Source organism: Manduca sexta, chromosome 16, assembly GCF_014839805.1.
Source record: "Manduca sexta isolate Smith_Timp_Sample1 chromosome 16, JHU_Msex_v1.0, whole genome shotgun sequence".
Taxonomy (NCBI): domain Eukaryota; kingdom Metazoa; phylum Arthropoda; class Insecta; order Lepidoptera; family Sphingidae; genus Manduca; species Manduca sexta.
The window spans coordinates 13,091,782-13,113,054 of NC_051130.1; the positions used below are offsets into that span (position 1 = coordinate 13,091,782).

General features: G+C 39.0%; 5 protein-coding genes across 5 annotated transcripts in view; 2 read left to right on the plus strand and 3 right to left on the minus strand.

The window, feature by feature from the left end:
* Nucleotides 1–3,229: 3,229 nt before the first annotated feature.
* LOC115450446 (cysteine and histidine-rich protein 1) lies at nucleotides 3,230–9,701 on the minus strand. The gene is given in 8 exon segments (XM_030178461.2): nucleotides 3,230–4,415; nucleotides 4,772–4,872; nucleotides 4,874–4,975; nucleotides 5,286–5,446; nucleotides 6,273–6,484; nucleotides 7,154–7,321; nucleotides 7,724–7,962; nucleotides 9,277–9,701. Coding segments are annotated over 8 exon segments (1,212 nt in total). The 5' UTR covers nucleotides 9,478–9,701; the 3' UTR covers nucleotides 3,230–4,387.
* Nucleotides 9,702–9,980: 279 nt separating this feature from the next.
* Nucleotides 9,981–11,439, minus strand: LOC115450448 (SAP30-binding protein). Its single transcript, XM_030178463.2, has one exon. The coding sequence runs from the start codon at nucleotides 11,312–11,314 to the stop codon at nucleotides 10,454–10,456; it is 861 nt and encodes a 286-aa protein (XP_030034323.1). The 5' UTR covers nucleotides 11,315–11,439; the 3' UTR covers nucleotides 9,981–10,453.
* Nucleotides 11,440–11,689: 250 nt separating this feature from the next.
* Nucleotides 11,690–21,273, plus strand: part of LOC115450445 (trafficking protein particle complex subunit 11) — a 28,621-nt gene continuing 19,037 nt past the window's right edge. Inside the window, 1 exon segment of the mRNA XM_037439172.1 lies at nucleotides 11,690–14,434. Within this exon segment, the coding sequence (XP_037295069.1) occupies nucleotides 11,861–14,434 (2,574 nt within the window). The 5' untranslated portion in view covers nucleotides 11,690–11,860.
* On the minus strand, nucleotides 15,348–16,215 carry LOC119189466 (proteasome subunit beta type-1-like). Its single transcript, XM_037439176.1, has one exon. The coding sequence runs from the start codon at nucleotides 16,089–16,091 to the stop codon at nucleotides 15,393–15,395; it is 699 nt and encodes a 232-aa protein (XP_037295073.1). The 5' UTR covers nucleotides 16,092–16,215; the 3' UTR covers nucleotides 15,348–15,392.
* Nucleotides 16,345–17,160, plus strand: LOC115450453 (dolichyl-diphosphooligosaccharide--protein glycosyltransferase subunit DAD1). Its single transcript, XM_030178469.1, has 2 exons — nucleotides 16,345–16,619; nucleotides 16,979–17,160. Exons 1-2 carry the CDS (start codon nucleotides 16,355–16,357, stop codon nucleotides 17,107–17,109), a joined length of 396 nt encoding a protein of 131 aa, XP_030034329.1. The 5' UTR covers nucleotides 16,345–16,354; the 3' UTR covers nucleotides 17,110–17,160.

Sequence of the window (21,273 nt, forward strand, 5' to 3'; positions counted from 1 at the left end):
TGAGAGGGAACGGAGGATTTTTGATCACTATTGGGACTACATAAGTTTACATACCCAACTACTACACAGCCAGAGGGGGTGAAAAAAAATACTTTTTTTAACCCCTTGGATCCACGCCTGCAAATATCAAATTTTACATTAACTATGACGTGTTATAATATTATATAACGATATGATGTCGTACCCAAATGTAATATTTTATCTTCAAATAAATCAAACATCAATGTCAATAACTTAGCATTTTATTTGAATCCCAAAATAATTTCTAGCAAAATAACAATATCGCAATAAAAATCATACAATGTGAGCCGACGCCCTGAATCATCACGCATGAAGTACACAACACAAGCTCCTGGAACACTACGACTCACATCCGCAGTTTCAGTTTAACTACAAATCGCGCCTCTGACTACTGGAGCGAGCGCTAATGGAAAGGATGTTTTGTCCAGTGTGAGTTCCGCATATCGAAGCCCAGCGCTTGCGTTATGCAGTATGAAGTATGATTCAAGAGCGGCTCTACGAGTAAACAAACGTACAAATTCGTTAATAATATACTCGGGCTGCACTAACGGCTTGTTTAGACGATGCTGCGTGTACGCCTGTACTCAACATAAATAACCTTTTTCTCTTGTTAATGATTTCCATCAAAGAAGACATTTTCTTAAATGGAAACAATAAATATTTGAGAATGGACCCTCAGGTCACTCAGCTACCACAAATTGTTACTATAAATAGCTACAAAATTTTTAAAAATTATGATTGTCGCTGCTGTTTTATGGTAACAGCATCGTCCAAAAGAGCCGTGACGTCACGCCGACACATCTCATAATTTACACATATCACCTACAAAATTCGGTCAAACGCTTTCAAATTCACACTATAATATATTGTTCGAGAGACGGGTATATTACATTAGAGCATAATTCGAGAATTTTCTTAATAAATAGGTAAGAAACAAAACATGTCGAAGTGCTTGATGCGCCTAGAATCGTCACTGCGCTGGACTGATGCGGGTTCCTTTTGGTGCTGTTGGTGGCTAAAATAATCGCAATTCTGAAAACTTCACGCTACTGTTTGTCAAATCCAGAACCGACAGGGCTCATAATTACGACTCCAGACGGTAGACTTGTCATATTATGGATAATGAATACCGTACTTGTTTACATCACAATCCTCGCTTGGTATATGCACCAATATACAACAATTCTAAAGCCACAAAGTCGGACGAGTCTAGCGTGCAGCAGGTATGGGTTGAATTTCTCTAAAAATAAGGTTATATCATATAGCACACATATCAACTCGGAAAGGGATCGCCTTTCGCCAAAGCGGATCATCAGCTCTGATACGTCACTCGGCTACGGCTCACCGACCGCTGGTTGACATGGCTGGCATCAGAGAGGTGACGCGTCATCGCGGGGACGGGCCGCAAGCGCGGGAACTGCAAGTTGACCACGCGCCGCACCGCGTTCGTGAGATTGTCCCGAGACGAGGCGATTACTATTACGATTAGTGTGCCTTGCAGTAGGGAGTTTAAAAAAAAAACTGCACAGTTTGAGTTAATACTGGGTCGATCCATTTCCGAGTTTATATGAGTGCTACGACCTTTAATCAATAAAACTATAAATTTCATATCTTTCAGAATAAGTAAAAACTTAAAAAATATAAAAATTAAAATTAACAAGCTTCGTGTATTCTATGAGTGTTAAAAATTAATTTGGTATACATACTTTAATTTTATATTGTGGTCTGTAGTACATACCTTATTCTGAATTTATTAATGAACACAATAATCATTGCACTTGTATATTTAATGAATGATCTACAAGCATTCCGCCGCTCGCGAGTCGCCGTAGGTATATAACATTCGAAGAACTTGCATTGTTCTGTGCTAATCTAAATATGCCTATCTAATTTTATAAAACATCCATCCAAAACATCGACTTGAGCTTTACTTCACTATGATTTACGAATACCTAGATGTCGCCGCTCCTTCATTCGTTCATACTGCAACTATAAATCGTAAGGGTCTGTGCACACCATGTTTTTTATACAAGCGTTTTCCACGCGTCTTACTTGCAGACATCTTGCGGACAATTGTAAAATTCTCCTACTGCATTGGATTTCCTCCGCGTTTAAATACGTTTAAAAAAACGTCGTGTGCGTAAACTACAAGTTGTAATAGAAAATCGCCGACGCTTCTGTTTCGCAATAAAGTACATTCCATTTACACCATTAATATTATAAACCTAAAGCCGAGAGTGTGGTTGACGCGTATTAACAATTTGTATGTATACATCAAGATAAGCAACCAATAGCACCACACATTCAGTACTTTGGAATTGGTGTCAAAAAACTCTTTGAGACTTACCGCTCTGACTCAGTGGCGTAGCGTAGTTGAGACTGGGGGAGCGGGCCGCCCCGAGCGGCACTTTCAAGAGGACGGCAAAATTCGTGAAATAAAACCTTCAATCATGTTAAATTTTTAGCAGTGTCCAGGGCGAGGAGGTGCGCCTGGCGTGCCACGTCCCAGAGAGAGGCTCTAGGGCGGTGCTATGGACATACACTTGGGCGCTATAAAAAGAGTGTCGCCGGAAAAATGGAACGCGACATTTTTTCGTCCGAAGCGCCCGGATAACCTCTCGCCCGGCTCTTTAGGGCGGCAAACACATCTAGTCCGCCTCGGGCGACAGAAGCCTACGCTACTCCACTGCCTCGACGTGCCTCAAAATAGGGTATTCAAAAATGTACTTAAAGTATGTGGCATACAGTATATATTTATTAATTACTGTCTCGAAATCTAAATTAAGAATTAGCAGACACTGTAGAAAATGTATTAAGTATATGCCACATAGTTTTTCTATATTTAATAAAGCGATCTAGTGCCCGAGAGATCATTCCACGTGAAATTTTACGTCCAAATGAAATCTGCAGTGGAACAGTAGAAACTTGGATTACTAGTACTATACTTACATTTTTTGGTTGTTATTCGAAATCAATCTGTACAGTATATTGCAATGGTTTATTGTTTCAGCCGTTAATAGTGTACTCTATTATCATTAAATTCACATTAACAAAATCAATAACTGTACAAATAAATCGATATTTCATAACAAATTTACTAAATATAATTTGTGTAAATAAAATTATTTGACAAAACACCAAGACGAGTGAAAAATAAATAAACTAAAGTTCATACAAATATACCAGATGTCATTTTAAAATTCATTCATTTTGCTATTTTTTATTTTCTGTCAGGTTCTTTTTGCAGAAGCAAAGACACGCTCGAAACCTGTGTTAAATTATAATAACGACATCCACACGTAATTTATTTATTACCTGTTTTGTTTCAAATCACGCACTTTACGCCTACGATTTATGTTCTCATCAATATGTCTACGTTCCCCATCAACATTTTAATTAAAAAAAAAATAATATTTAAATATCAAATACATAGTTTTTAAAACAAAAAAATAATAAACAGCAACATTAGTTGCAATAATAAATTTAAGTTGCCGAAGGGATGTTAATTTACTACCATGTATTAACAGTTAAATTATCTAAGATTCTGTTCAGATACGGACAGTCGTTCAACTCGCGATTTTCACTAGTAAGGTGTTTTCAACAGCCTAGAACACGTAAAGTAAGACCTACTCATTTATTTATTATCTTTAATATATTTGGAGGTGTTTCGTGATAACGGCAACTATCTAAACGCAGTTACTTTACTTAGGAGGCCAAATTTAGAAGCAATAAAAATCTTTATTGTTAAATGAGTTGTACGAACTCGCGTCCATCGCACCCAAACGTGACACCATCCATCAATACGCGTGGGACACACTCGTAATTTTGACTTCTTACAGGTACTACATGAACGTTTTATTTTTCGATCTCTGCATTATGTATGTTAAATTTCATGCGATGTTCAAATCGCTAGCTAACTAAGCTACTAGACGAACAGAGCGGTACGACGGCGGGTGCACACGGGCCTCTTACCGTAGTCAAGTTTCTGGCATCAGTTGGGGATATTTGGTGGCAGCCACTTTCTACGACTGTAATTCGGTTTGACGGTAAATATTAGTGGCGTACGGGTGCACTAGGAGTCAGTTTCGACGAACCAAGTAGCGGAGACTAGTTCTTATAGCAATTAATCTTTAACTTTGTCATTTTATATTTAGCTGATTAAACAATGAAAAATTGTGCTTCGTATTTGTTATGATATTAAACGTATACAAGACTGAATTGTTAAGATATTATTGTTATTAAATAAACTTTCTTCGCTACTCCGCTCGCAGATGTAGACTGTGATTTAGTCGTAGTACAAGTGGAAGTATCTCCAGCGTCGGCGGCGCACGCGCAGCAGCCGCAGCACTTCGTGCAGCCGCTCCAATCACTTGGACGACAGGAACATTATCAACCTGCACATCACACTTTAACATCACACTTCGTTTTTTATTTATTGACTGTGATATTGGGTTTTTGTGCTTGATATCTGTCTGGGTTTGGTGTTCGATATAGCTCTAAGTTCGCCCCATATCACATTATGGAACGAAGCACACATGGCCAAAGTGGTTTCTCTAGTTGCGTTTTGCCCTTCCTTTATGATGTGAAAAACAGTGTGTGTGTTTAATATGTGTGTGTACGTGAGTATGTGTGTGTGAGAGAAAGAGAGAGCATGTGCATGCGTGTGAGAATTTCGAAGACCGTAAATAGATATTTTAAAATGCAAAATTATAACAACAATCGGGCCGAACTAAGAGTAGCCGGTGTGTACCTGAAGTGTATGGCCTTGTTGGAGAGCAGGCGGTTGGCGTCGGCGGGGTCGGCGAGCGGCAGCGGCAGCGGCGGCGCGTCGGCGTCGTCGTCGCGGAAGGAAGTGCGCGGCGAGGCGCGGCGCGAGGCGCGCCTCCCCCCACGGGCCGCGCGCCGCCAGCCACTGCACCACCACCGCGCACACGCACTTGCTCTTCAGGATCAGCTGCAGCCACGGCAACACGCACTCTCAGACCCGAGCCCCAACTTGCCGCTCGGAACGGCGACTTAGAGCCAAGACACGAAAACGGGCTAAGCAAATATCCGCACTGCTTTGTCAGGCAATATATAGCGAACTATCACGCCACAAACGATACAAAGGTACTGGCAAATGTGAATTTCCGTCCCAGAACAGTGCGGACAGCGGTGTGGCATCGGAACCGTCCCTTTTAGTACACCGCTCGTCGCCATGCCCATTTTCGGGGTTGAGTCGTAAGTGACCTACACGATTCCCAGTCATAGTAAAGTATAGTGACCTGGTAGGTGATCTCCCGCTGCGAGCTCTGCGTGGGGTCGCGCTGGTTGTTGTTCACGAACGCCTTCACGACCCACTGGTGTGTGAAGGCAGCGAACCGCGACGACTCGTAGTACAACTTATGCACAAACTCCTCCGTGCGGTACGGCTTCAGCTGCAAGTCTACACAACACAACATATCCTACTACACGTGTAACATCTCGGTCTTTATTTCTTGGGAACTAAACAACTGTTCTTTTAACACAAATTTGCTGCTGAGAGCATGTCATTAGATTTTGTGTTATCTAACTGTATAGCAACCATCGCAGATAAAATGACGAAAACTCCACATAATTCTGGTGAATACGTTACGACTACTCTCGTTGTTTTAGTGCTTTGAACTACAGATGCGGTATACTTACTTTACAATACCAAGTTTTGAAAAACAAGGAATACACGTTCCTACTATTTAATAATTTGAGCTATATATAATAGAACCGTCACGTGCCAAAATGTCTTAAGCCAATAACGCTTATCACACTGGTCAAGGATGCGGCCAAATCGACTGAAGGCGGTGACTCAGCATGCTCTCAATGCAAGTTAATTAAAATAACACGTTTTTAATTGCATCTGCGTTTCAAGCTGAAATAGAATGTACAAGTTGGCAATAACAATAAGTATTTAATCACGACAATTCAATTGTAGGGTCGCTTTGCCATAAATATTTACAATCGTTTTTAGTTTTTTTAATGTTATTTAGATTAATAAATTATAAACTAGACATCTGACTTTACAGTTGAAGATTAAGGCGTTTGCCAAGGTTCAGTCAATTCAGCACAGCGTATCAAAAAAAATTATAGAACATCTAATTTCCGATATCTACTATATTTTAGTAGGTACCTGCCTACATTAAATCAGCCGTGGATATAATCCATCTTACCTTGTTGAGTCCGAAGGGCCTTACCGTTAGCATATGCTCGAGCTAGTTTCCTAATAATTAAATACTGACCGGTGAAGGTGATCTTCTCGTAGGAGAGCAAGTTGAGTATCTGCGAGTAGACGAGCGTGGCCTCGCGCGCCTGCCGCTCGCGCTCGGCCATGAGGTCGAGCACGTCGGCGGCGGACTTGTGCGGGTGCGTGCACGCCGCCTCGTGCGCCGCCGCCTCGTGCGCCGGGCCCAGCCACGGGCAGCCGATGCACAGGTACCGGCAACCGGTCATCCTGCCGGCAACCATTCAACACTACACTAGCTTCACTCGGAGGAGCGACCGCAGTAGCGCGTTATGTCCACGCGCGTTTGCTTACATGGATGCACCCTAATAATACTACTGTCATGTGTTACAAATACAATATATGTTTTAAATACTTATAGTGTTAAATAATGGGTAAGTAGAGTAGGAAGTAAGGAGAGTACAAATTGCGTTTAGTGACAAGGTGTAAATTATACACTTGGCACATCAAGCCATCCTCTGTTAATCCGAGCGATGAGTTCGGTTCGCATCACCCGGGTTATTAAGCGCATTAGTATTAGCACAGTCTAAACATTCATACAGTCTGTCATTGACTAAATTTTACATAAAAGAAGACAATATTATGTAAATATTAATCAATAGGGCTGTTTAGAGAACGAATAAATAAAACGATGTAATAATTTCTTCTATTAAAATAATTACTTAATTATCATTAATTGGTATGTACAACCCAAAGTTCATTTCTTATCCGTAAGTTCGTGCCAATTGCAGATGTCATATCACCAAATGGCGTTGGCGATGTGTTCAGCCCTCCTAGCACACGAGTCCCACGGCGTGTCGCCGCGGCACGTGCAAACTCATTAGGCGTACTGTATGAATCCTTAGAGTGTAGTATTATTGATGGCCGGCAGCGACGCACCTGCGGTACCTACGTCTCTTGGGCGCTTGGCACACCTCGCTGAGGAGGTAGGACCTCCGCAGCGCGGCCACCACCAGCGCGCACACGCTAGACACAATGCGAACCAAACTATCGAGGTAACGTCGCTTCGGCGCGCTATCGAATACCATTTGCGTGAACTTGTAACGCCTGGGGGAAGAAAAGTATGCTTTCTGTATGCTACTTCACCAACCTGGTGTGACCTTTGACCTACTAGCGGGTAAAAGAAGGCCCTTGGTACGTGACACCTCCCCCACTTTCAAAAATAACAATCGACATAGGGAATTGATGGTAGAGATTACAATTTTTCAATGTATTCATTATAATGAAAGGTTATTGAGAGAATTGCTTTAACTGGACATTAAGAAACCTACAATAACAAACAGATCGACGATATAAAATATATATGATCACGTAGTGAACGCACCTGTTAGCACTTTGAACTCTAAATCATAATAAAACCATTAAGGGATGTAATTAGGTAGATAAGCCAATGTTCTCATTTAAACATTGAATGATAGGTTAACATAATGAAAACCTTATTGCACGCACCTGTCATCACATAGCTTTTCCTCGTGATGCTGCAGAGAGTGTCGCGGGAACACGCGCGTACAGTACTTGCACTCGGAGGGCAGCTCCGACACCGTCTTCTCAACCGCCAGGTTCCTAGACGCCGTAGTCTTGGAGATCTCCACGCGACAGTTGGGACAAGTGGCGGACTCGTCTCGCAGACGAGCGTCCGCCAATAAATGCATGAAGCAAGGCGCACACATGAGGTGCCCGTTAGTGCACTGAAATCATAAACTACTCTTACAACTCTAATACTGGTTCTCTTGTTTTATACTTACTATATACTATTATTTAGGATATCTTTTAACATTATATTTAATCATATAAATTTTGTCTAGTGGAAAGAAAAACATAGGTATATGAAATTCATATCTTTATTATGGAATCAAAGTAAAGAGAAAGAAAAATAAGATAATAAATTAAATGCTGAATTATTATCTACTCCCACCAAAAACTAGAAAGGACTATGATCACAAATTCTTTAAAATGCTTTGTTTTAATATCTCTGATAAAATGGAAGCAATAATAATGAATTGCGTGTGCCAATGCCTTGTGTAGTAGATTTGTTTGTGTGTGGTGTGGTGTGTAGCTGTGGAGTGCTCTGTGTGCCGTGGTGTCTACCTTCTCATGTATTGCAGACCCTGGAAACAGACTCGATTCATCAACATGTCAGTCATGTCATCAATATTTGTTTTATATTCAAACTGTTCTCTTACTACTTTTACGGTGAAAATTATTGCAACTATTCTTATTAAATGATAATTAATGTTATCTATGGAACCTTTAGTTTCATTAGAAAATTGGAACACAAAAATATAATACCTCATAATTAATGCAAATTCTTATGAAACATGTTTTGAATATAAGAATAAAAATAAAAGGTACATATCATCATAATATGTTGAATTTCTTTTTATGGATTACCAATTCATGTTTTTTGTAACAAGGACAGGGATTGGGTAAAGTACTGAATAAATAAAGAAATAAATCTCTGAAACATTTCTTTATTCAGATGAAATGTTACAAGAGTACATATTACTAGCTAGGGGTTTGTACACACTAATTACATCCTAAAACAATATCACAGACATTTTACTTATGCTAATACTAGCCAACATTGAGATACATATTATACAGGACACTGTGCCGGCCTCTGAACACATTCAACAAACAACTTTACATAGAGTACACCAGCAGAGGCACAGGACAGCCCAGCACCCTCGGGCTTGAGGGCAACCGCCGCAGCGGCTAGCTGACCGGCGACACCGCACACTCCGCCAACGGTCAGCTAACCATCTGCCGCTAACACCACCACGCTAACGCAACAATAACATTTGCGTAAGCATCGAATTGCGCTCAATCCCGATCGGTAAGTTATCGGCGCCATGAATGTCACAAAATGGTGACAAAATAATACGTCATGCAGGCGCAGACACGACGCATTTCGCAACAAAAGTTATCTTACGTAACAAAAGAAAATGTGTAAAAGGGGCGGCGGCCCAAAGGCGCAGGTGCTATCAGCTGTTCTACCGTACCTGGTACACGGCGGCCTGGGGCAGGTCCAGGCAAACTGCGCAGCAAAGGATGCCGCCGAGCCTGTGCTCTAGCTTATCGCTCGCTTCATTGTCCGACACTTTACGTTTTTTGGCCGACGGGCCTTCGTCATCTTTTACCTCTACCGCTATCGGATTTTCACTAGACGAAGGCACTGGCTCGCTTTCTGGAGCTTCAGCCATTACGCGAATGTAAATAATAACAAATGTAAAATCACGGAAACTGCGTCAGTCAAACGCAAATCGGATATCGACAATCTGTATGACAAACAATGGTTTGTTTTGTGTTTATATCGTAGGTTTATATAGATAACCCTCCCCCGGATTTTACAGATTAATAGTGATGTGTCAACTGTACTATTTCGAAGGTTGGTAACATTATTAATTACCGGTTTTCGATTATTCTCTTTTTATTCACTTCAGAAACTTTGAAGTATGTTGCCAGTTCCCTAAATTATATTTTTTAGACATATAAAAAAGGATTTGTAATAATTTGGGACATACTTATAAAATACTAGGCATATCTCTATTTTTCAGAGAGTTATGAATGTAAATACACAGGTCTATTTTCTCACTATATTTTTCTATTCATAAATACGCCTTTCATAATAATTATGCCAATGACAGTGTGATGTTTTGTTTTCAAACTCGAATATTCGTATTCGTAATTTAATAAAAGTCTTAAACACCAATTCATTATTTTATTGGAACTCTTAATGATATTTTATTACGCAATAATTATTAAACATAGACAAAAGAGTTTTTCTGCAAGTTACAGCTTGTGTAATATAAAGATTAGCCTAGTTTGCCTGTAAGGCTTTCAAAATGCAATAATAGCGATACTATGGTTTAATCACTAACCTAGCTCCAAATGTATAAATTACCAAATGATCTACCTATGTTTCAAAGAATTCCTTTGTAGGGCCTTGCACTGCTAATTGAGGAACTATCACATGATATGGAGATTTATATTTTTGCAAAAAATAGTTTGTAACATGGATAGGTATTTGTCGTAAATACAACTTATTATCCATATTAACTGATAACATAATTATTTAACACACATATTGTATGCAAGTGAAATAGTTACTGGTTTAACTGTGGCACAACAAACATAATAAGCAATTGGTCTGTATATTATTGTATTCTTAGTTTCTTTTCATATTTTTTGTTTCTTGGGCAAAGATCCAAATGCTGAGATGACGGTGCCCTTGGTACCAGTCACATTGCTGGTAAGTGGCTGCTGCACTAGCCCTGGCTGCTTAATGGCTGGCTTGTTGGACACGTTGGGTGCTGCCTGGTCCCATTTGGATTTTCTCTTTTTCTCATCATCACTCTCAGGCTTCTTGGCGACTCCGCTAATAAAGTCAATTTTGGCCATTTTTTCCTTTTTTTCTTTTTCTCGTCTATCCATTTCCAATTTCTGTACACGAGAGAGTTCATCATAGTAAGATTCTTTGCCCCATTTCAGAGGATCATAAATCTCTGGTGGGTAATTAGTATCTAACTCATTAATATCACAAAACTGAATTAACTTTTCATATATGCTTGGGTTCCGGAAGTTTTTCTTGTCTTGTATGATTCTGTTCATGTCTAGCCCCTCGGTGAGCATGCGATTGTAGAACTTGGCAATGGACTCCTGCAGCTCCTTGGGGCACTTGCCGGCAGGCTCGGGGGGTATGGTGACGCCGTCCTGCGAGTCGTCGGGGTCGACTGGGGGAGGCGCCTCGTCCGTGTCCGTCTCCATGGACAGCCGTCGCATGTCGTCCTGGCTCTCGTTGGTCGGCGACAGCGGCTCCTCGTCAGACACTATTGTGTCGTCTACATAACTCACTAATCTTTTCTTAGGAGTCACGGGCGCCGAGGATGCTTTGTTACTCTCCTCGTGTTTCCTAGGGCTCGTGGGTACGGAATGAGTTTCTTTTGGTTCTTCTTTTTCTGGAGTAGGATCTTCCATATCTTCTTCTCCTTCCGAGTCCGTGTATGTCGCCGTTAACGATGCCAACGCTTGAGAAGTCATGTTTTTAATTGGCTAGTTATTTAAGTGAAAACAGTTACAAACAGAATCAAATTTAAAAGCAGCAAGGAAACAAATTTATAAAACACGCTCGGTTTGCCAAATGCCAGCTGATCTAAAGTCAAAACAATGTGACATTTTATTACACGTTCGGAAATTTTATCAAGAATTATCGAAACTAGCTCTCGGTTTGAATCAGTCAAAATTTATAAAAAAAAAAGGAATGCCATAAGAAATAACGATAAAAATAGTAAAATTATATTGGAAATTAATTACTAGAGTCCTTACCTATCTTTTATACCTTAAACTATCCTTTCTTTTTTTTTTTTAGAATGCCGCAATGCGATAATCTATAGCAATATTATAAAGTTATGTCAAGTAAATTTGAAGTTTGACGTTTATCTGACGAATGGCGATTTTAGCAAATGATGGGGGTGTTGTGTTGGATTTCGTGATATAATTTTTTTGAGTCGTACTGTGATATGAAATGAAATAGCACTTCCGTAATTATAGGTGACACATTGGCCGCACTCAAGTGCTGCGACAATAATGGCGACTCAGCCGGGTGATTATACAGAATTTCCGCCCGAGATAATATTAAAGCCCCTGGCGCTGGTCGGGTTGTCGGGGCTCGACGCTATCAACAACGCCGTGCACAAGGAGATATGGGACGCTTTCTCAAACAACAGGCGTGCGGACAGGACTCCCGTCCGCTTCAAGCTACTCAACAACACGTTCGAGTTTCCGGTGGTGAAACCGAAGAGAAACTCCTACGAGTGGTACATACCCAAAGGCATTCTCAAGAAAAATTGGATTCACAAACGCGTCTCTCTCATTCCCGCCGTTGTCGTAATATTTTACGACATGGATTGGAATGATCCCCAATGGAATGAGAAAATTATCGAGTGCGCGTCCAAAGTGCAGTCGATCCGTGCGGCAGTGGAGGGGCACACGACGCGGGTCGCCGTGGTCGTCATACAGAGCCGGCAGTCGCCGCCGCCCTCCGAATACATGCTAGGCGCCGAGCGAGCGCAGGCCCTGTGCGCTGCTTGTGAAATACAGTCTAAATCACTGTTTGTGCTTCCTCACAGCGACCACCTCATGGGCTACATAATTCGCTTAGAAAACGCTTTTTACGACATTGCCCAGAACTATTACCACCATGAGACAAAAAACATCAAACAGCATCGAGACCATCTTAACAAAACCACACATCAGTATTTGTTTGTGAGGCACCAATTTAAGCTGGGATACCTCAATGAACTGAAGCAGGACATGAGCACCGCCCACAAGCACTACATGCATGCATACAACAACCTGCTGGAGACCAGGACTGTGGACACCAACATACATGAGGTGAGAACTGTTGCAGGCTACATCAACTACAAACTGTGTAAGCTTTTGTTTGCACTTAACTTACCCAGAGATGCTATTGCTCAACTCAAATCTCATATAGAAAGGTACAAAAACAGGATTGGTTCAACAGAGTTGTTGTTTGAACATTATGCGTGGATTGCAAGACAATACAGTGCCTTTGGAGAATTGTTTGATGAAGCGATCAGAGCAGGGCTCCCTGCAATACAGTCTCAGCACCCTGGCTTCTACTATCAATATGCAGCTCAGTTTACAGTGAAAAGGAGACAGGCCATGAGGTCTGTATGTAGTGAAGCTCTGCAGTATCCTCCACCTCCTGATCCTTTGGAAGGTATTGTAGAATTTTATGGGCAGAGGCCTTGGCGTCCTGGCAGACTCAGTGCTGATCCTCATGATCCCCAGAAAGAGCAGGCAGCAATATTAGCTTTACAGTACAATGAAAGGATGTTTAATCATTCAACAATGATTATAAACTTCTTGGGCTGTGCCATATCACAGTTTAAAACATTCCACTCACCAAGAATGAGGAAGCAGTTAGTGGTAGAGATGGCAAATGAATATTTTTACTCTGCTGACTATGGTAAAGCTCTCACCTTGCTCACTCACATGCTTTGGGACTACAGGAGGGAGAAGTGGTGGTTCCTTGCTTCCCATGTGCTCAATCGAGCATTGCAGTGTGCTTACTTGTCAGCTAAAATACAAGACTACTTACAGCTTTCCATTGAAGCACTATCAAAATATATTCAGGTGCCAAACAATGATAAAGATAGGATATTTAGGAACATCATGTCAGTTCTCAACATGAATATCCCTGCAGCTGAACCGGATTTACCAGCTACATCCCAGAGTAAAGCTTTAGAACTGTGGCAGATGTCTATTGAAAAAGAACCACTGAATGTATCTGTGGATATGATTAATATATCTAGTTTCCTGGAAGTGAAACCTAAGTTCAAACAGGCAAGGTATAGGATGGATGAAATGATTGATGTGGAAGTGTATGTGAGACTCTCATACACTACCACACTGGAGGTGAAGAAAAGCTTTATAACAATATCTAGTCACACAGAAACTATTGAGATTCCAATAACTGATGAAGGAAGTGCCTCCATATTTTTACAGGGTGGCAAAGTGAAACAGTTCTTGTGCCAATTCAAACCCAATCCTCATGACAATGGCTCAGAATTGCACATCAAAAATGTTTCTTTTGTTTTGGATGCTGATAGGAAAAGAAAGATTACTTTGAATTTTAAAATGGATGAATCTAAATTATCAGACACCACAATACATCCAGAACTACTCCACTTCATCATGAGTCCCAAAGCTGACTATGAGTTTGACTGCATAGTGCCATTGACTGTTGCCAATGTAACATCTAGGGAGAGCAAATTGTCAATTGTAATAACAAATGCAAGCCCTGCTTTACAGGGCGAGTGGTTCCCAACCACCTTCACGGTAACAAATAATGAGGAAAGTCCTATTAACAATTTTAAAATTGCATTATCTTTGCTAAGCTCCCCTGATAATCCGAACCCAGACTCTGTTACAGAACTGAGCCTTATTGAAGGCACACCACAAGCTCAGCCAATAAAATTGTCACTGGACACCATTAGCAAGTTAGCAAATTACTCAAATAAGTTTTATTTAAAAACTAACAGGACTGCAACCACCACTGTGCAGATTAAAGTGTCATACATTATTGATCTGCCAGAAATAGCTAAACTGGAATGTACAAAGGACTTTACTACTAAAATAACTGTCATTAAACCTTTTGAAGTAAGCACTAACTTTGTGGCCATGAATTTCAGACCTATTTCTAAGTGCTTTGTAGATGATCCATTCATAGTGATGCCCCAGATAAAGATCTTAAGCCCATGGGATCTTTTTATAATAGATACTGAGTTAGAAGTATCTGAATGCTTTAGAAATACAGATGAAGAAAAAAGTTTATCCTGTATTAGTAATCTTGAAGTAGCTGAGAAGCATGTAGCTTGTGATGCTGTCTGTATAAAAGCAAAGTATAAGCCAAAGGACATTCCCACAAGAGTTGGTTTATACAATATTAAATGGCGCCGAAAGAGTAATGAAGAGGGGTCTTGTGTGATGAGCACCACAGCGCTGTCGGGCCTGTCGATAGAAGAGTGTCCCATAGCTGTAGACGTCGACTATCCTGCAGTTGTTCAGCAATTGACATCTGTTCCTCTGCGGTGCATTTTGAGAGGTAAATCCACAAACCCTATAAAGTTGAGCATTGCTGTAGAGGGCACGGATGCATATATGTTTTCTGGATACAAAAAAATGTCAGTGACCGTCCCACCCAGAGACACTGTGGAACTCTGTTACAACATACATCCTCTAGTCGCTGGAAATACAACTCCACCTCGGTTAAAAGCAACAGTTCTAGGTGAAAATTCATGCCAAGAAGTAGTTAATGAGATGTTCGACAAAATATTTCCACAAAATATATTTGTTATGCCTAAGTACAATAAATAAATAAATAAATTGTATTAAAATGTTATTATGCCTTCAATTTTATTGAAATAATGTAAATATTTATGAACAAAGTATTTAGGGTATATTGTAGTTACCTTGTAATTATTTTTAACAATAAATTTGGTTACTTGTTACTTATGTCATTTATTTGTAAATGAAGAAATAAAAATCATTTTGATATTATGTAAAATATTTATTGTTACAAGCACTACAAAATCTAATCCTTTCTCAGTTCAAACTTCTCTTCTTGCATTCCATTAGCTGTAATAATGAGTATGTATATAGAGTCTCCTGTGTAGATGTCGCGCTCTGCTGCGCTGATGAACACATCCTTCAGGAGCGCGAGGGCCTTCTCCCTGGGGAGTGGGGCCTCGCTCACATTCTGCATATTTTTCAATCCTATCTGGTTATCGAGCAGGGGCTGCAGTTGAGCGCCTGCAGAGCCCCCGGCACGGTAGTTAGAGCGCTCGCAGTGTCCAATAGGATCGTAGCTGTACACGCACCCCTTACCGTCCGCGTCGATGCCCGCTAACACGTTGGACACGTAGTATGGGAAGAAACGCTTGTAGTACAGCATGGTGGAGAGCATCTGAGCGACTGCGGGTGTCGACATCGACTTGTTGTGCTCGTGTTCGTACATCTGCATACGCGCCTTCAGCAGCCGCGTTAGAGTGAGCGTGTCGCACCAGCATCCGGTGGCGCCAAGCACGGTGCGGTCTGATAACTTGAATAGCTTCTTCTGATCTCGAGTATATATGGAGAATCCAGTGCTGAGCCGAGTGTCTGCCCCAATCACCGCGTAATCTTCACCGGCGATGGCCACAATGCTACCGCCGTTGTCTGCGTATGGCTCGAAGCGCACTTGTTTGGCTCCAGGTACAGCATATTCAGGGAAATTTCCATCAAGACTCAACATTTTGTTTTATTATAATTATTCAACTACGAAAGACAAAGACTCAAATTACAATTTTAGTAATATTTACGAATGAGGCGAATCACGAATGACATGCACAAATTCTAAAACTTTGACGTTTCAAGCGATGTTCCAACATTAAAATAAAATATTTCAATATCTTTAGCATACATTTTTATAAATAATTACGTTCACTGCCTTCCAAAGAGAAAACCGGTAATACATATTGCCAACAGGAAAATTTGTAATGTCAATGTCATTTTATTATGTATGACGTGTATTTCTGGACAATTAACGTAGAAAAAGCCGCATCAAACAGCAAAATGTCCTCAATAACCGCAGTTATCCCTAAATTATATCAAGAATACACTTCGAAGACGCCGAAGAAGCTAAAGATCATCGATGCTTATCTGCTGTATGTGTTTTTGACGGCTGTGATACAGTTTGTGTACTGTTGTCTTGTCGGCACGTTTCCATTCAACTCTTTCTTGAGCGGCTTCATATCTACCGTCAGCTCGTTTGTTCTCGGAGGTAAGATCCACATGTAGCTTTAGCCTTCATAAAACCAAATAAACTATATTCGTGATCTGATCTCTATATTCGGCTAAGCTATCACTGCAAGTAAGTGGAGCTGCACAATATGACCATGTTTTCTTAAGAATCGTATTAGCTATGAGACATGTTATAGAATAGTACTACGAGTCGGGGTAGTTCCCAAATACACAGTCCAAAATGAAATGGGCAATACATTTTTTAAAGGCAACTTTTCTATAAAAGTTGGTTATTCCAGAACAATTCTTCAAATTGCTAATTTATGTCAATTTACGCATTTCCTTGTAAATTAGTTATTTTAGAATGTTTACTAATCAAATATGATTTTGGTTTTCTAGTGTGCCTGAGACTGCAAGTAAACCCAGACAACAAGAATGAGTTCCAAGGGCTGAGCGCAGAGCGCGGATTTGCAGACTTCATCTTTGCACACTTAGTTTTGCACATTGTAGTTGTCAACTTCATAGGATAATTGTATGAGCCTTATTATAATTATTTTTTAAGTAAATATTCTTCAGGTCCATCTTATTATTTTATTTGAATCTATTTAATCTGTGAGTAGTATTGATTTCTTAAAGATTCTGGGTTTTGAAATAATCTATATAGTCTACCCATGATATGTTGCTTTTCACCAACATAAAAGTATTTTGCATAGCACATTATCATAAGAATCCTAATAATATAGAACACTATAAAAATCAAAACAGTAGCCTGATATTACCCTAACAAAAATAAAAGAATTTTCATGTAATTTATTTTATTCTGACTAGTCATGAATCAATTTTCAATAAAATATTAAAATTAATATTACAATTTTAACATCAGGACTCTATTCTAGTGTACATTTACTAATCGTCAAACACAAATACAATTTCAATGCGGATGTTCCAGATGTTGCAATATTTGGACTTTTCAATAAACATTTTCAATCAGTTATTAAGCAAATTATGACTTATGTCTGAATCTTTAATTATATGACATTGATACAAAATTATTTAAAATACTGATTAATAATATTTATTGGTAAAGAGCATCTTATTATGACCAGTTTTATCATGTACATTTCTCGAGAGATAACTAAGATATAAATTGACATGTCTTATAATAATGTGTAATTTATCATTCATTATTTAATTATAACCCAAAGATTATGGAGATTCATTAAATAACAACAATATAAATAAATTTATGACAAGCAATTCTAAATCTTAGCTATCTCCTGTTAATCCAAATTTGAATTACATTTTAGAACTGAGGCATTGGTAAGTATTACTTCAGTTTATTGTTTATTCTGGACACATACACATGAGCTATTCAACACAAATATTGTAAATCTAACTTCATTCATACACACAATATCCACAAGCATGTTCATTCATAAGGAGAATTTCCCAACAGCAGTAATAGTAAAAAAATATAAGCTCAAATCCTTTACAACTAGTTATACAATAACATTGATATTTGTTTCATTCACTAACAGCAATACTTATTGAGTAAAGGGTGCTACAATAAAAATAGGGGTTGATATTTTGCCAGTAGATACATCTTTGCCTTAAGGACCAATAGAAGTAGTTGTATATTGACCTACATTAAATTGTTACACCTAATATGGTGACCAATCTCTCATAAATAAAGGAGTTGGCCAGAAGAGAGTATATGAATACAGGGTTTATTTAACTAGTTATTTATTGCAGTTTGTTTTGGCTCACCTTGAGGCGAAGTTGGTTTAAAAGATGTCACTATTAGTAGATTATTAAAGTATTTTATCATCTATATAATATTATTGTAATAACCATGTACATTTGTCAGAGGTGTGACGGCCGAGCGAGTCTCGCACACAGCCGTTACAGTCCGCACACGCGTCTAATTGTGCATTATTGTATCCAGCACATTACACAATAAAATTTAGATTCATTACAAACATGAACATTGACTATGTACCAACATATAAACAGCAAAAAGGTCTTATATCTATAGCTTATTTGTTAGTGATCTCGTAAAAAGAGGTTTGTCTGATCCACACAAGCATCTAGGAGTAGTAGAGGATCTTATAACATCAAAACAAGAGTAGAAAACTCATTTATCAATTAAGGTTATCCACAACTTGACAGATGGTGTTGTCTCAAAAATTGTGTATTTATTCTCCACTTTCTTATTCGAATCAATTTGTCTAAATCAGACATAAGTGATAAGTTACCAAATATTTGAACCCACTATGATACCTCAAATACAACAATATGATGGAGGTCATATATTGTCTTCATTATTTAATAATTGTTAATAAACAGGTCCAAACTGGTATTTTATGCTATGTACAGGTTTTATTTAGAAATAGTATAGACTTATAAAATATTAAAAAAAGAAAAATATAAGGTTTATAGCATAAATGTTGCGAGACCGAAACATAATGTCTGCATTTACAACAGTTCTAATAAACTAACTTAAAATATTTTATAAGTAATTGATATAGAAAATGGGATGGAAATATCACACTAAAATTTGAATGAGAAGCGTCATACTTACACTAACATCGACGTCGTTTCACTACTTGTAAAGTGTGCACATTACGCTTTAGACTTTAAACTAACATATGAGAGATCAGTTTAGCGTTTATATTCTAACGTCGACTACAATCAACATGGTGGACATGAAATGTACTTACTTAATAAAATTTTGAGTCTTTCCGATTCCATACTTTAACTAACAAGTTTGCACCACTCGTGTTTACTTTTCTCTCATTATTTACAAAAATACTTTTTAATCAATATACAAAATAAGTCGTACGCCGCGAGTAAAGGTCCTAACGTTACGTCACGGACGCACAGTGTCCTGCGCAACTGACGCCAATCTGTATGCCGTGAAGTCAGTAAACGAATGGACATAAAGTTTGGCATCACCTGTACATAGTTCAGAGTAACACGTATAATAAGCTAAGCGTAGTTTATTCCTACATTTGTATATATTTGCCGTTTATTATGACATAAATCATTATAATAGACATGTAAATGTGTTTTAACTGCTATTTGACCTGAGGCTAAATTCACGTGTTACTCTGAACTTCAGTTATCACATCAACAAGCATCAAATTAAAACGAACTGTTTCAGTACCGTACATGTTCTGATGTATATCTTTATGCTTGTTGTTATGAGAACTATAAGATGGAATATAAGGTTATAAAAAATGGCCCACTTTTATAATTTATCGTATTACAGAACGGTAGTATCTTACTAAATTTTGTTGGTATTTTTAAAACCTATCAAAGCTCACTTTTATATCCTAAATAGGCGGTAAGAATTTAAAAATCGTTCTGTTTTTAACAGAAAAGTATACAGCAATCGATGAGTGATGTCACTGTAATAACGCTGCACAGGTGCGAGGGAGATAGACCGATATTCACCTTCGCATATTGACAACAAGTCTATTCGTCTACCTTACAAATGTGCAATGCGCCTTTGCGGAAAGATTTTATTGCTAAAAATAATTTTTAAATCGAAAATGTGAAAGCCTCTTCGTAAATTTTGTTCCGTAACATCGTGCCGTACTACGGTAAATTAAAAAAGTGGTTAATATACGTACAAAATTATAAACATTAAAATCCTAATAGAAAATATCACATAAAGTGAATTGTTAACGTTCATACAATCACACAACAATACACATAGAGTATACATTAGCTACATTATGTTGCTGCAGTATAGCAGGGGACACGGGGTACCAAAGGGATATGCGCCAGAGTCCACCAACATTCGTTTAAATCGTAGGATCAGGCTTTAAACATTTTAAATTGAATTTTCCACATCACTTATTAAAAGATTGAAGTGCTTGGATAAAATATAAATTCTAGAAAGAAAAAATGGTGAACCCGAGCACATATCCACATAGTATTTGATGTTGGACATGAAGCTGTATCGACGTAAACAGAGAACATGGAATAGTGACGATTGTACGCAATATTACGGCATGAGCGTAGCCAAGGGAGGCAAGATAGGGCTCCTTCCCTCTCGGTAGATACTTAAACTAGATCTGTCATGTTACTAATTATTTACATTGAATATTTTCCTTTAGCTTCCTTTTTAATCTTTAGAAAATAGGGATTTAGAAAACTAGTTGCCATAATACCATGCAGCTTTGCCAAAGTATTTAAAAAAAACGTGTAAACTAATCTTTAGTCCTCCTTGTCATTGGTTGGCGACAACCTTGCAATCAGTTGTCAGCTTATCATCCCTGTATGTTCCCTGAATGGGAATAGTTCACTGGTTTTACTCCTACGTTCTGTTTCAACAGTCCTAATATATGTCTAACTATAGGCGGCAATAGTTACGCGGTCTAGTTTATATATCCGTTCTGGCAAGTATGATGAGTGTCATTGTTGCGCAACAATGTTGCCTGATGCACGCGGAAGTTGTTGGTTAGTGCGGCGGGATCCAGCCGTGGTGCAGTGTACAACAGTGTCATTGTGTTAAGTAATGTCCAGTAATAGACAAGTCTGCTTTTATATAACAGAACAATACGCGATTTTTAACATTGCCAACATGAGGATGGTATCTTTCCCAACCCTATGCACCTCTTGTAGCCCTTTATTATGTCAATAATTAGTTGAGCCGCCGTTCAGGGTTAACTACAGACTGGGAAATT

Bases quoted from the DNA above. Each gene is read 5' to 3' on its own strand.
- LOC119189466 (XM_037439176.1), bottom strand. From the start codon at position 16,091: ATGTTGAGTCTTGATGGAAATTTCCCTGAATATGCTGTACCTGGAGCC.
- LOC115450448 (XM_030178463.2), bottom strand. From the start codon at position 11,314: ATGACTTCTCAAGCGTTGGCATCGTTAACGGCGACATACACGGACTCG.
- LOC115450453 (XM_030178469.1), top strand. From the start codon at position 16,355: ATGTATGACGTGTATTTCTGGACAATTAACGTAGAAAAAGCCGCATCA. The intron at 16,620-16,978 runs GTAAGATCCACA...TTGGTTTTCTAG, and splicing joins CAGCTCGTTTGTTCTCGGAG to TGTGCCTGAGACTGCAAGTA.